General features: G+C 41.1%; 2 protein-coding genes and 1 non-coding gene across 4 annotated transcripts in view; all 3 read right to left on the bottom strand.

Moving 5' to 3' along the window:
• RAB18 (RAB18, member RAS oncogene family) overlaps nucleotides 1-279 on the bottom strand; it is a 44,349-nt gene extending 44,070 nt beyond the window's left edge. Inside the window, exon 1 of one of the 2 annotated variants that reach the window (XM_077153070.1) lies at nucleotides 75-279. In XM_077153070.1, the coding sequence (XP_077009185.1) occupies nucleotides 75-142 (68 nt within the window). In that variant the 5' untranslated portion in view covers nucleotides 143-279. The remainder of the gene's footprint in view (nucleotides 1-74) is intronic. The other variant, XM_077153062.1, reaches the window with a different exon arrangement.
• ANKRD26 (ankyrin repeat domain containing 26) overlaps nucleotides 1-13,458 on the bottom strand; it is a 1,272,391-nt gene that overhangs the window by 922,880 nt on the left and 336,053 nt on the right. The window lies entirely within an intron of this gene.
• LOC143652912 (U6 spliceosomal RNA) lies at nucleotides 11,080-11,186 on the bottom strand. The gene has a single exon (XR_013160964.1). It is a non-coding gene; the product is annotated as a U6 spliceosomal RNA (small nuclear RNA).

Raw genomic sequence — 13,458 nt, forward strand, 5'->3', positions numbered from 1 at the left:
GCCCAGGACGCAGACACTGCCCCACCGCCCTCGTCACCGCGCCCAGACCGGCCGCCGCCCCAGATCCGCCTCACCTCGACTTGCCCACCCCACTTTCGCCGATGATGAGGATCTTAAGTGTGGTCAGCACGTCCTCGTCCATCCTGACCAGCTCAGCTCCGAGCCCAGCTGGCCGCCACGGTCCGCCTCTTAACCCTGCCCCCAGGAGAGCTGCCGCGCTTGCGCACCGTGCCGCGCTGCCACTTTTTACACACGGACCCGCCGCCAGCCCCACTTCCGCCGCGAGGTAGCTCTGCGTCTGCGCGGACCTAGATTCCTAGACGCCTTTCCGGTAAGCTTGCTGCGCCGGTGAGCGTGCTCCACCCAAGAGCATGCGCACACTGTGTGACTTCGCTGGCACTTTCTTCTCTTTGGTTCCAGCCTAACCATCCCGTTTTGTAATCGAGAACGGACTGAGCCCAGGGGCGTGAAGCTCTTTTGTTTCATCAGCTGTTTCCCAGCTGCACTGCGGTGGGGAACGCCTCATGCTTGAAGCCAGATTATCTAGGCTTTAGTCCTAGCCTGTCACATTACCTGCCCTTCCGAACCTGTTTCCCCATTTTACCGAGGGAGACATTAATACTTCTTGCACTCTTATTCTCTCACAACCGTACAGTGGAGTTTTCCAGAGGCCACTTAATGAGTAAGAGCAAAATGGATTGACTACAGAAGCATAAGCGAGAATTCAATTGTTTTCTATTGAGCCAGATGTTGACAAGATTTACAAAATGTAAAACAATGCCACTCTTATATTTGTTTGAAAATACAGTTATTTTCATTTCAGATTTTATATTAACCTGTAATAGGTTTCTCTGTTATTTTAAAATAAATCAATACATTTGTTTAAATTTTTCTTAATTTTAATTTCAGATAGGATATTAATGGAAATAGTCCACATAATCACAAGTTCTTTCAAGTCCTCAATAATTTGTAAGAGAACATAATAATTTTTAAGACCAAAAAGTCTGAGAATCACTGTATTGTGGTGTTAACACCAAGATTAAAAAAAAAAAATTCCTCCTCAATAAATCCAGGCCTATTTCTTGCAGCCTGTAACACTGTTGACCTACTTCAGCAATGCCATATTCGCTCAGATTCCCTCCTGCCCCTTGGACATTTCTCTTTCTCTCTCTCTCTTTTTTTTTCCTGAGGTCATCTTGCCCATATTTTAAATACTTACATCCTTTGGTGCTTCTGCCTGGTTTTCTTATCTTCTGACTCTACATACACTTTCCCCTGGTTATCTTCTTGGACTTACATGAATGTTTGGTCTCCACTGACCATGAAGAGTCCCAAATTCTATCTTCAGTTTATATATCTCTCCTGAACTTTAGGCCAACAGGCACAACTGCCAACTGGACATCTTCACTCAGGCATATCCTGGACATCTAGTGAAACATGACTGATATTGCCTCATGATCTTCTCTATGCTAGCTTGTACTCCTGATTTCCTTCTTAATGAATGGTATCAACACCCATTCACCCTCGCCACACTACCCACAGCTAACATTAGTCCTAACAATTCTGCTTCTTAAGCCTCCCTGACATTTATCCACTCCTCTTCATCTCTCCCACTACTAGAGTTAGGTCAACTCCAGCTTCTCTCTGCTGGGTGTTACCACATGAGGTTCCCAACTGGCTTTCTTGCCTCCCAGTGCATCTCTCCTCTGATTACTGGTACTGAACAAAAGCTGTGGGTTCTCTGCCCTATGCATACAACAGTCAACCTATGATACTGGGGTTTCAAAGAGAGAAAAAGTTTAATGTTATGCAAAGCAGAGGATCAGATGGCCGATGGGCCCAAAAACTTTTCTCTTTGAGCCTCAGGAGTTCAGGGTTTTTATGGATTCAAACAAGGAGGGGATATAGTTGTTACCTTTACAATAGTAAGCATAAACAAAGTTAGAATAAACATTAGAATAGAAAGTATAAACAAAGCTGAGACCAGGCTAAATGACCATTATAATAGTAAGTATAAACAAGGGTACGACTAGTTGAGTTTCAGTAATTTCAGGTATCAACATGCCTAATTCTATAATACAGAAAGAAAAACATCTATATAATGATTTGGTAATCATAATCATTTGTTAATTTCTCAGTTACATTACACTCTACACTGTAACCAAAGAATTGATTTCTGTCCTGCTCATTGTTGTGTCTCCAGCATCTAACAGAATGCCTAGCACAGAGTCATAGTGGCTCAAAAACTATTTGTTGAAATGATTCGTTCCCCCGTCAACCTGAGGAATCTGGACCAATATCATCTGCTTGTTTATTTGTTTGCTGTTTTTATAGGTTAGGATGTTTCTCAAATCTCTACCCTGAACTTTGGGGCTAAAAAAATCTTAATAATTCTTAGTACATTATCTGTCTCTGTTAGAAAGGAAAGTTTGCATTTGTGTACAGATAAGGCAAGGTAGTATTTTAAATGTGGGATCTATAGGATAAATACTCCAAAAATTCAGTAATTTGTAATTGCTCCAGTAATTGGTCACTGAGGCTTAAGGTGACCAGGAAAGTCTTCATGAAAGAAACAGGACTTGCAGAGGATAAATCTAGACAAATAAAAAAGCAGCAGCTCTTCAGGGAGAATAATTAGGTATCAGCAAATTCTCTAACTGCCTGAGGTGGGAATGTATATGGCATGAGAGGACAGTACCAGCAGCTGAGGATTTATGCAGGCAACTAGTGGTAAACAAATAGTAAGAGGTAGGCTGGGAACATTTCAATTGCTCATGTAACGAGTTTATGCTTAATGCTGAGGGCAGTGGAACACCAAAAGTTTTCAAGCACCCGGATAACAAGTAAAATATAAAATATCCTCGATGAATAATCTGCTGTGGATAGGAAGTTTCAGAGAAGGACTTGGGAAAGAAAGCAGGGAGGTCTCAGAGTCAATTATTGAAAGACTTCAATGTGAAGGTGAAGGGCTAGAATGAAGGGAAGTGTGCAATACAAAAAAAGAGAAGAAAAGAGGGAGGAAAATATTGTATTTCTCTAATGTTTCAAGTCTCAGTACCACTAACAAGAAAGAAAACTCATGACAGCATCAGGAAGGAAACGTAAGAGTTTGGTTTTAGCTATGCCGAATTTTATATGAAGGTGGGCCATGGAGGTGGAAAAAGAAATAAAACAAAACAGACTTTCTGTGGTACATCCGTTTGGTAAATGCTGCCAGAATGCAATGTACCAGAAATGGAATGGCTTTTAAAAAGGGAATTTACTAAGTTTCAAGTTTACAATTCTAAAGTCATAAAAATGTCCAAACTAAGGCAGCCAGAAAAAGATACCTTGACTCAAGAAAGGCCAATGGGTCCGAAACACCTCTGTCAGCTAGAAAGGCACAGGACTGGGGTCTGCAGGGGTCTTTGGTGTCTGGTTTCAAATACCTTCCCTGAGGGCTTTTACTTTCTGCATCTCCAAATGCCTGGGTTTCATGTTGACTCTGAAGCAACTGTTCTCCAAGAGTCTACATCTTAGTTTTCTCCAAAATGCTTCCCCTTTTTAAAAGACTCTAGTAAACGACCCAGACCCTCCTTGAATGTGTGGAGTCACATCTCCACAATTGGCTATGCCACATCTCCATGGAAGTAATCTTATCAAAAGTTCACAGCCACAGTTGAGTAGGTCAGTCTCAGTGGAAACAATCTAATCAAAGGCTTCCACCCTAGCAATAGGTCTAGCTCCACAAGATTGGATCAGGATTAAAACATGGCATTTCTGGGGTACATGATAGTTTCAAACTGACACACATAGCTTAGAGATTTCAAATGGAGTTGGGAGGTCATTATGGAGGTTATTCTTAGTTCGCAGGCAGACATTACAGACGGCCACAGAATGCAAAGCCTCAAGCCACAATGTTCCTGAAAACCCAATGGACACCCAGACACCATAAAGAAACCACAAGATAAAGAACTCAGTTAACTATCTAACCTGAAGGACAACTGAAGTACCCCAAATATCCACCAGCCACAAACAATTTCTTCTTTTCCTTTAGAAACCCTTGCCTGGAAATGCCAAGGTAGGACGTGATTTGGGTTGCTACCTGAATTTGTGCTCCCCAAACTTAATTCTAAGAGCCCAAATAAATGTCTTTATAGCCTTACAGCTTAGTTTGTTATTTCTAAGTTGACAAAGGCAAATTTTTTTCAGAAGTCTTTCAGAGCTATAGTTCTGAAGTTCAGGGCAGATATTATTGCCCAGAATAGCAGGTTTACTGCCTGATGCACACTGAAATCAATATAATGACACCAGTGCTTCAGAGAGAAGGGGCTTTATTTCATGACCGCCAAGAAAGGAGACAGGAGTAAGAGAAATTTCAAATCTGTCTCCTCCAGCCTAGAGTTTAGGGTTTTGTGGATTCTAATAAGGGGAGGTGGGGTTATTATCATTATAATAACAAGTAACTAAAATAGCCCACACAATAACAAGTATAAACAACTATAGTATCATGTAAAGGAGTGGAAAGTAACCATTAGGATAACAATTATAAATAGTTATAGTATCATGTAAAGGAGTGGAGCCAAGGTAAAGTAACTATTACAATAACCAGTATAAGCACAGTAGCCAGCAGTTACAATATGAGGAAAGGAGCCTGGAAGACACCAAAGCTGAAGAATCAGGAGATGACATTCCTAACCAATGCTCTGTCTGTAGTGTTATGTTCCATATATAGTTCATACTATTATCCTTAAATCCCTGGAAGAAACAAGGCAAATATATAGTTATACTGTTATCCTTAAATCCCTGGAAGAAATGAGGCAAATTCTTTCTTCAGCTTCAGGCATACATTACTGTCCTTTTCTCTGTGGATCCATCTTCTAGCATTAATCCTTCCCATGATATTCCAAAGACATGATCAGCTCATTAGGTAAAATCTAAGGCAATATTCCTATAACCTTAAGTTTGGGGTGGCAGATGCGCAAGCCCACAATGGAGGAAGGGACTGAAATGGCACTCTGGGAGGTGTGTTGGGGAAGGCTTGCTGAATCTGCCCTGTCAACCACATGCTCACTGCAGGGGCCCCAGAGGGGCAGCTGCAGCAAAGATGGTGGCAGCGGAAAAATCTATTTCAGACCACTGGCTTTTCTCCATCCCTTTGCTGTTCTTTTCCTCTTAGGATCATGGGTGAAGACAGGAACAGTTCATACTGCCTGCAGAGCTCATATGCTCTAAACATGTACCCAAGGCCATCATGACTCACCGCTGGGTAACAGGGCTTTGTGGGTGTGATTCTGGACCTGCTGGTGAGAGGAGTCACGTGGCATTCCTCCTCGCTGAGCAGAAGTTCAGAACAACGCCCTACCTTTCCCCACGGCATCTCTGCCTTCACTGATATGCAGGGGAGGTTTGGTATGAAACCAAGGAGTTTTTGTTCCTCACTAGTTGCTTGGGTGAAAGCCTGGAGGCTTGGGAGAGATGACTGAGAGAGAGAAAGGCCAAGGAGGGCATAGCTGGTGCTCCCTTCTGGCCTCTGGGTGGGGTTTCGGTCTTCAGAAGGAGGAGTCAGGGTCAGGGCTGGAGAAGCCCATCTAGGCTTTGTACCTTGACCGAGCAGTCCTGTTGCAGGGCCTTGGGACAGCATAGCCCAGACTGAGAAGGCCACTGACTGTTACTCTCCATTTGCCCCAGACCCATTTTCTGGCCTTTTCCATTATTTTAACCCACCATCCTCACTTTGTACCAAGGAACTAATTTTACAGTGAGAGACTGTGGCAGTGGGCTTCATGCATGACCTTGGATTTCACTTCTGTTTCCAACATACCCCATCACCCAGGTGGGCTGCTGAGAGCCTGGGGAATAGCTTAATGCAGGCTCAGTTAAGGTCCCAGCAGGGAGACGATATTCTGTTATAACCAAGAAATTAAGAGTTAAATGATTATGATTACTGAGTTATTACATAGATGCTTTTCTTTTTATATTATAGAATAGGTAGAATATCTAAAATTACTGAAACTCTATTCCTCTCACTCCCATTTATATTTACTATTGTACTGGTTATTCTAGCCTACTCTCAGTCCTGTTTATACTTACTATTGTAATGGTAACAATTCAATCCCCCCTTGTTTGAATCCATAAAATCCCTGAACTTCTTAGACTAGGGAGACAAATATTTGGGCCAATAAGCCACCTGCTCTCCTACTACGGGGTTTCTCTCTTTGAAACCCCAGTATCATGGATTGGCTGTTACGTACTGTGCTGGTTTGAAAGGATGTATGCTCCCTAGGAAAGCCTTGTTTTAATCAAAATCCTGTTTCATAAAGGTAGAATAATCCATATTCAATACTGTATGTTTGAAACTGTAATGAGATCATCTCCCTGGAGATGTGGTTTAATCAAGAGTGGTTGTTAAACTGGATGAGGTGATGACATGTCTCCACCCATTTGAGTGGGTCTTGATTGGTTTCTTGAAGTCATATAAAAGAGGAAACATTTTGGAGAATGGGAGATTCAGAGAGAGCAGAGAATGCTGCAGCACCACGAAGCAGAGAGTCCACATGCCAGTGACCTTTGGAGACGAAGAAGGAAAACGCCTCCCGGGGAGCTTCATGAAACCGGAAGCCAGGAGAGAAGAAGCTAGCAGATGACACCGTGTTCGCCATGTGTCTTCCAGATAAGACAGGAACCCTGACCGCATTCACCATGTGCCTTTCCAGATGAGAGAGAAACTCTGACTGTGCTCACCATGTGCCCTTCTACTTAAGAGAGAAACCCTGAACTTCATCGGCCTTCTTAAACCAAGGTATCTTCCCTGGATGCCTTAGATTGGACATTTCTATAGACTTGTTTTAACTGGGACATTTTCTTGGCCTTAGAACCATAAACTAGCAACTCATTAAATTCCCCCTTTTAAAAGCTATTCCATTTCTGGTGTATTGCATTCCAGCAGCTGGCAAACTAGAACATGCACACTGGGCAGAGAACCCACCACTTTTGTCTGGTATCACTTTGAGGTCTGGGTGCTGTCCTACAGAATGTGAGTATAAACTTTAAACCTACAACCTGCAAGTCATACTGTTTCCTCAAGAGCCAGGGTTCCTAGCCTATTGGGCGCATCTGCCCCCTCCCCCACCCCAATCTGCATTACGTGTTCCTCCTATGTGGCCCCTTTGTGGCCAGTCTCAACGGACTCTGGTAACACCATTTCCTGCTTCTGCCTTTTCAGGTGTAAGGTTGGAAAGACTTCCTACTAAAGTTAATCTTTATTGGCCCCTTATTGGTGGCCCTGACTCTCACTTTGTTGCTGTAAATAGTCCCTTTGTTATAGTTTCTTGAGATAACCGAATTAGATTCTGTTTCTGTCCAGCATCCTGACGGGTGCTATTTGCCATCTGTATATTCTCTTTCCTGAAGTGTCTGTTTGAGTCTTTTGGACCATTTTTAAATTGCATTATTTGTTTTACCATTCAGTTTGAGTTCTTTATATATTCTATATACAAGTCCTTTGTTGGATATGTGATTTGCAAAAATTTTCTACCAATCTGCAGCTTGTCTTTTCATTCTCTTAACAATGTCTTCTGCAGATCAAAAGTTTTTAATTCTAATGAAGTACAATTTACTGATACTTTTTCTTTTTCAGATAACTCTTTTATTGTCAAAAAGTATACATATACTTTTTCTTCTTCAGATAACTCTTTTTGTGTCATATATAAGGTGTCATATATTCAGTAATTTCTTTGCCTAACCTCAGATGTTGAAAATTTTCTTTTATGTTTTTACCTTAAAGTTTTATAGCATTACATTTAGATCAATAATACATTTTGAAATAATTTTTTGCACAAGGTATGAGGTTTAGGTAAAATATCAATTCTTGCAAATGTATAGCTAACATATGTTGAAAAAATATCCTTTCTCTATTGAATTGCTTTTACACTTTTGTGTAATGGCCATATGTATATTGGTGTATTCGGGGGTCTCTGTGTTTCCCATTGATCTATTTGTTCAGTCCCTTCACTAATATCATACTGATTTTGCAAGAGGAAATAGATAAGAAAAATAAATAAAAGATAACAAAATTGGAAAGGAAGAAGTAAGACTATCTCTATTTGCAGAAGATAGGAGCTTATATGAGGAAAATCCAAAGGAATCCATGGGAAAATTGATAGAGCTAATAAATGAATTCACCAAAGTGGCAGGGTACAAGATCAACACAGAAAAGACAACAGTGTTCCTATAAACTACCAATGAACAATTCAAAGAGGAAATTAAGAAAACAAGTCCATTACAATAGCATCTAAAAGAATAAAATATATAGGAATGAATTTAACTAAGAATACTTGTGTACTGAAAACTATAAAATATTGCTGAAAGACAACCTAAATAAATGGCAAGGCATCCCATGTCCATGGATTGGAAAAGTTAACATTGTTAATGTGTTACTATTACTCAAAACAATATACTAATTCAATGCAATCCCTATTAGAATTCTAGCCGACTTTTTAGCAGAAATGGGGAAACCCATCTTCAATGTTATATGGAACTGCAGGAGCCACAAATTACCCAAAACAATCTTGAAAAAGAGGAACAGCATTGGAGGACTTACACTTCTTAATTCAAACTGTATAATGAGACAATAATCAAAAGAGTTTGGTACTGACACAGAGATAGACAAATAGATCAATGGAATAGAACTAAAAGTCCAAAAACAGACACATTACAACTACAGCCAATTGATTTTTGACAAGGGTGCTAAGTATATGCAGTGGGAACAGAATAGCCTCTTCAAACAAATGATGCTGGGAAAACTGCATATCCATATGCAGAAGAAGACGTTAAACCCTGTATTAGTTTCCTGGTTGCTAAAACAAATACCATACAATGGATTGGCTTAAACAATGGGAATGTAATAGCCCATGGCTTTGAGGGTAGGAGGAGTCCAAAATTTAATAGCTCATGGCTTTGAAGGTAGGAGAAGTCCATAATTTGTGGCTCTTGCAGTTCCATATAATATTGAAGATGGGTTTTCCCATTTCTGCCAAAATTTCTACCTGAAGACCACAGCATTCTGACTGGCCAGAGGTCTCTGTTATTCCTTGTTTTTTCCATCACACGGCTATACCCTCTTCTTTCTCTTATGTATTTCATTGACTTCCGGCTTCTAGCTACTCATGGCTTTTTTCTCCTATGTCTGAATTTCATTAGGCTCATAAAGGACCCTAGAAATCTGTACTAAAGTCCAGACTGATTCTGCCCATCTTTTTTACAATGGGGCTACATCAACCAGAATGTGGACCAAGACCAAGCACATGTCCAAACGGGGGCACACAATTCAGTTCACCATAGTCTGCCCTCTGGGTCCAAAAAAGACGTGTTCTTCTCACACACAAAATACACTTATTCCATCACAAGGTCCCCAAAGCCTTAGGCCAACTTAGAGCAATCCTAAATACAAATTCTCATCAAAATCATTTATGAGTGTGTCTGCCCTGTGGCAAAATTTCTGTTTGATGGACCTGTGAAACCCAGAAAACAAGGTCTCTGCTTCCAATATACAATGGTAAGATAGCCATAGGATAAATGTTCCCATTCAGGAAGGGAGAAATTGGAAGCAAAACAGAGATCACAGGTCCCCAAAATGCCCAAAACTATGCAGAGCAAACCCCATTAGATCCCAAGTCCTGAGAGTCACCTGCGGCTTCCTGCTTTGTCTTCTGGGCCTGGTGGAGCAGCAGCCTGCACCTTCCAAGCACTTGTGCAAATCAATGCTCTCCCCAGACACTGAGGTACAGGCCCCACACTCTCTCAGCATCAGAATGGTAGCCAGGCTCTCCAGGAATTCCTGGTAACAGGTTGCAAACTATCCACACACTGGGGTGACAGCACTCTCCTTGAACTGGGGCAGATGGCCTGTTCCCACCAAGCACAAGGATGAACCTGCCCTCTCCACACATCTGAGTCGACCACTCACTCCACTGGCCCCAGGAGATCTTTTTGGTGCAAACCTCTGCTTTGATGCATATTTGCCCTTAAGTCACTCTTCCTTCAATTTATCCCTTCTCTGTCCTTTGCAGTCCAAACTGCCAGTGGTTCTACTCATAAAAATATTGCAAAAAACCTCATCAGTTTTGCATGCAGTACAAGGGGGTATAAATCACCAGACAAAAGAACTTTCCATAGATCCTTCCTGCGTAGCTGCGTTTCCAATCCTGACTTCCACTGCAGTGGCTGACTGGATCCATGTTCAACCCATCCTCTTTAGCAAAGGGTTGTTCTGTTAAATCTCACATGGAGACCTGTCCTCTGGAGACTCACTTCCTGTAAGCTCAGCTCTCTGTGATGGAGTGGCTTCTGGTCCCAGTTTCAGAACCCACTACCTAGATAGACTGAGAATGTTCAAAAACATGAATTTCAGATTCCATTGTGTATAAGAGTGTACTTCTCAACTTGTTTCTTTCCTCTCGCATCTTACTATAAGCTAGAAGGAGAAACTAGGAGGCACCTTCTACTCTTAGCTTAGAAATCTTCTCAGATAAATATCCAAGTTCTTGGCTTGCAAGTTCAGCCTTCCATCTGATGTGAGAAAACAATTTTACCAAGTTCTCTGCTACTTTGTAACAAGGATCACCTTTCCTTCCAAGGCTTCCCTGGAAGAACCTTTAATTTCCACATTTTCACTGACAATCTCTTCAAAGAAAACTGGACTTTTTCTATTAAGTTCCTCACAATTCTTCCAGCTTCTACCTATTACTCAATTCCTAAACTTTTTCCACATTTTTAGGTATTTGTAATAGCTGCAATCCACTTTTTGTTACCAAAAGGTGCATTCATTTCCTGGCTTCTGAAACAAACACAATTCAATGAATTGGCATAAACAACAGGAATTTATCAGCTCATGGCTTTGAGACTAGGAGAAGTCTAAAACCAAGGCAGGGGAAAGGTGAGGCTTTCTCTCTGCCGCAGTGGTACACTGCTGCTGGTAAGTGATCACTGGGATTCCTTGGCTTTTCCATCACATGGTAATGTATTCTTTCTCTTTGTGGTAGTTTAGGGATTGTATATACCCCCAGAAAGGCTCATGTTCTTTTATTTTATTTTGTTTTAAAAAATACGGAACACTTCATGAATTTGTATGTCATCCTTGCACAGGGACCACGCTAATCTTCCCTGTATCATTCCAATTTTAGTATAGGTGCTGCCAAAGCAAGCACGGCTCATGTTCTTTTAATCCATTCCTGGGAGGTATAAACCTGTTTTGGGTGGGACCCTTTGGTTAGGTTATTTCAGTTGAGGAGTGGCCCAGGGTAGGGTCCTGGTCCTCCCATGAAGTCCTTTATAAGAGGGTGAAACAGATACAGAAGCTAAGAGAAGCTCACAGAGAAAAGCCCTGGAGAAGCTAAGAGAGGAACCACACAAAATAGATAGGAAGCCACTAAAGCCAGAATCTGAAAGCAACAAATACCAGGAGCAAAAGGCAAGCAGATGTCAACCATGTGCCTTCCCATGTGAAAGAGGTGTCCCAGATGCCAAAAGCCTGTCTTCAGAGTCCAGGTATCATCCCACTGATGCCTTGAGGTGGATATTTTCAACTCAAGGCCTAAGTACTACAAATTGTTAGTTAATAATCTCCATTGCTAAAGGCCAGTCCATTTCTGGTATATTGCATTCCAGCAGCTTGAGCAGACCAAAACACTCTTCCTCGTTCCACTGACTTTCAGCTTCTAGCTTCTCATGGCTTTTCTTTTTTCGCTCTGCTCATAAAGGACTCTAGTAGTATTGATTAAAGCCCAATCTGATTCAGTTGGGCCACCCCTCAACTGGAGTAATATCTCTAAGAGATCCAACTTCCCATGAGTCAATACCCACCAGAAAGCAGATGAAGACCAAGACCAGGTCCAATTGGAGTACGCGGTTTAATCCACCAAAGTCTCCTACCTCACCAAACGTGAAAATCAACTCAAATTGAAACTAGAGACTTAAGGGAAAAGTTAAAACTATAAGACTCTAGGAAGATAATATATGGGTATGTTGGTTTTAATCTGTGGTGGACCCCAGAAAAGCCATGTCCTTTAATCCTCATTCAATATTAATAGTTGGGAGCTTTTTGATTGTTCCAATGGAAACAGGACCTACCCAATTGTGGGGATTAACCTTGATCAGAGGGAGATGTGACTCCACCCATTCCAGGTGGGTCTTGATTAGTTTACGGGAATCTTTTAAAAGAGGACGCATTTTGGATAGAGAGGGAGAGCAACAGAGCAGAATGACAGAGCATCAGAGCCACAACAGAGCCCAGGCAGGCAGAGATCTTTGGAGAGGAAAAAGGAAAATGCCCCTGAGGGAGCTTCATGAAACAAGAAGCCTGGAGAGAGTGCTAGCAGATGTCGCTATGTTGGCCATGTGCCTTCCCAGTTGAGAGAGAAACCCTGAACTTCATCGGCCTTTCTTGAGGAAAGTTGACCTCTTGTTGGTAGCCTTAATTTGGACATTTTTATAAACTTTAATTAGGGCATTTTCATGGCCATAGAACTGTAAAACTTGCAACTTATTAAATTCCCCCTTTTAAAAGCCATTCCATTTTTGGTATATCGCATTCCAGCAGCTAGCAAACTAAAACAAGGGTCAAATCTTCACAATCTGGGATTCAACAATGGACACTTAGATATGACACCAAAAGCAAGAGCAACAAAAGAAACAATAGAAACAGTTGATTTCATCAACATTAAAAACTTTTGCATATCCAAAGATATATGCATACCTGGGATAAATCCCACTCCATCCCAGTGTTGTTTGGGATTCAATTTACTTTTGTATCGGTATTCATAAATGATCTTGATCTATAATTTTCATTTCTTTTGGCCTCTTTATCTGGCTCTGGTATTAGGGTGATGTTGACCTTATAGAATGAGCCAGAACTGTTACTTCCTCTTCAATTTTTTGAAGAGTTTGAGCAGGACTGGTGTTAATTTTTCTTGGAATGTTTGGTAGAATTCACCCATGAAGCCATCTGGTCTTGAACTTTTTTTGTTGGGAGGTTTTTGACTATTGAGTCAATATCTTTACTTGGAATTGGTCTGTTGAGATCTTCTCTTTCTTCTATAAAGTACTGTAGGTTTGTGTGTTTCTAGGAACTTGTTTATTTCATCTAGCTTGTCTAATATGTTAGCAAACAGTAGTTTGTAGTATCCTATTATGATCCTTTTTATTTCTGTGGGGTCAGTAGTAATGACCCCCCTCTTATTTCTGATTTTAAATTGCATCCTCTCATTTTCTTTTTCAGTCTAGCTAAAGGTTTGCCAATTTTGTTGATCTTTTCAAAGAACCAACTTTGGTTTGTTAATTCTCTTTTTCCTTTATTTGTGCTATACGATGTTATGTTCTTCCTTCTGTTCACTTTGGTTTATTTGTCTGTTCTTTGTCTAGTTCCTCCAGGTGTGCAATTAGGTCTCTGATTTGAGATCTGTCTTCATTTCAATGTAAACA

Source organism: Tamandua tetradactyla, chromosome 1 (genome assembly GCF_023851605.1).
Source record: "Tamandua tetradactyla isolate mTamTet1 chromosome 1, mTamTet1.pri, whole genome shotgun sequence".
NCBI classification, from domain to species: domain Eukaryota; kingdom Metazoa; phylum Chordata; class Mammalia; order Pilosa; family Myrmecophagidae; genus Tamandua; species Tamandua tetradactyla.